General features: G+C 49.2%; 2 protein-coding genes across 2 annotated transcripts; both read left to right on the top strand.

Annotated features, from left to right (window-relative positions):
- Positions 1-162: 162 nt before the first annotated feature.
- PPTG_24681 (hypothetical protein) lies at positions 163-952 on the top strand (the record flags this gene model as incomplete). The annotated part of the gene is made up of 2 exons (XM_008918208.1): positions 163-459; positions 521-952. The coding sequence occupies 2 exons, from the start codon at positions 163-165 to the stop codon at positions 950-952; spliced, it is 729 nt and encodes a 242-aa protein (XP_008916456.1).
- A 142-nt stretch (positions 953-1,094) lies between these two features.
- On the top strand, positions 1,095-1,984 carry PPTG_19654 (hypothetical protein; the record flags this gene model as incomplete). Its single annotated transcript, XM_008918209.1, has 1 exon — positions 1,095-1,984. A coding segment is annotated over one exon (888 nt), but the record flags the coding sequence as incomplete, so codon positions are not given.
- Positions 1,985-2,029: the final 45 nt, after the last annotated feature.

Genomic DNA, 2,029 nt, shown 5'->3' on the forward strand with positions numbered 1-2,029 from the left:
CGACAATATAGCAGGCGCTGTGTGTAATAGTCTGTGGCTGTATCAACGCATTGCTGGCGCTAGAAGCGGCTACGATGTGCGTCTGAATTTTCGAGAATTGACAGATCGTGTATGTGGATCGAAAATTAGATTATTGAAGCGCAGGCTGGCGTCGTATCGTAAATGCCCCGAGAATTGGCATTGCCACCGCAAGAGTTTGACTGGGAGATATACGCACTGAGTCAAAGTTCAAGTGGGATCAACGGACTGTACTATGTATTGCTGGATTTGCTGGAGACAACAGGATCGGCGAAGCACCAGAATACACTTGTGTTAGTTATGAGCGACGGAGCTCTTGGAGGCAGCGGAGCGGAGCAGACAGAAGCGACCAAAGAGTTACTAACCAAGTTCCTTGAAAAGAACTGGTTCGTGGCTACACGCTTTGAACGATTGGTTTCTGGACATACAAGAGCAGTATCAGTACCGCGTAGCAGTGAAACCTTTGGACGATGCTATACACGACTTGGTTTACTTAAAACAGGACGAAGAAGAGGTGTGGGTGGAGCCAGTGTGGCCTAGTAGCCATCGTGTAGAAGAACCAGTTTTAACGAACTCGCCAGTGCCACAATCTCCACCTCAGTCTGCGTGGGGAGCCACAGCTATCACGACGTTATCGTTGTTTCCTACCACGCCGGTATTGACGATGGAGCAGAAGTTGGAACAGAAAATGAGGCTGGAAGATGAACGTAAAGATCTGCTCGAACGTCTACGTAAGAACCAGGAGGCTCTAAACGTTCTTGAATTGGAGACGTGGTCGATGCAGATTCCGCAACAACAAGAACTGACGCGAGTGGCGCAACAAGCGAGTGACAAACAACTGGCGATTCGTATGGCTGAAGAAGAAGAAATGCAATTAAAGTTGCTGCAAGAGTACGAGAAAGCTCAAGAAGAAGAACCATGGACTTGGGCCTAAGTTGTAGGCTTTACTCCTCAAGACTTAGTTTAAGTACCAACGTTTTGGTCAACGTACGTCTAAAAGTGCTTCTCTGATCAATTCGATCTTCACATTATCGTTGCTTATCTAAAAAGTTAACACACCAGAACACTAACCTACCATGAAGATCAAGGGATTGTTGGCACAGGTTCGCACGTGTGAGGAAGAGCGAAAACTAGTCGATAAACTCCGAGACATTGGTCTCGGACAGTACATCGAGCTGCCACAGATTGCAGTCATGGGCGATACCTCCAGTGGAAAATCGTCTCTGCTGTCGGCACTCTCGGGTGTATCCTTCCCGTCGAACGACCAACTCACGACGAGATGCCCCACGCAGCTTATTCTGACTCGTGCGGATACTTTCCGCGGCACCGTACGTCTCGTCCGGTTTCAATCAAGTAGTGAGAACGACGAAGGTGAAGAGAAACAAGAGCTCAACCGACTCGAAGACGTCCCCGATGCCATCACCAAACTCACCCAGAAACTTGTCGACGAAGGTCAAAACATCAGCGATGACCAGATCGTGATCGAGATGTGTGGCCCCGAATTGCCTAATCTCACTCTCACGGATCTACCTGGACTGGTGCGTACAGTTGGTGACCGTGAAGACCAGAGTATCATTCCAAGAGTTCGGCAGATGGTGGACAGATACATGAAGCAGGAGCGTACTGTGATCATCGCTGTGGTGCCAGCCAATGTGGACATGCACAACACCAAGATCCTACAAGCAGCCCAAGAAGCTGATCCGAATGGTACGCGCACGATTGCAGTAGTGACGAAGATGGATTTGGTGGATACTGGCGCCGAGTTGGCAGTGCATGAATTGCTGTTGAACAAGAAGAAGAAAATGCGTCTGGGATATCACGCCGTGAAGTGCCGTAACCAGCGTGAATTGAGCAAAGGAACGAGTATCGAGAAAGGTTTGGCGAATGAGATCGCCTTCTTCGGTCAGCACGAATACTGGAACCGACTACCTACACATCTGTGGGGTGTCCCGAAGCTGGCGGAGCGGTTGGTTGCAATCTTGCAAGATAATATCCGACGTTCGCTACCAAA

This window comes from Phytophthora parasitica (assembly GCF_000247585.1).
Source record: "Phytophthora parasitica INRA-310 unplaced genomic scaffold supercont2.156, whole genome shotgun sequence".
Taxonomy (NCBI): Eukaryota; Oomycota; class Peronosporomycetes; order Peronosporales; family Peronosporaceae; genus Phytophthora; species Phytophthora nicotianae.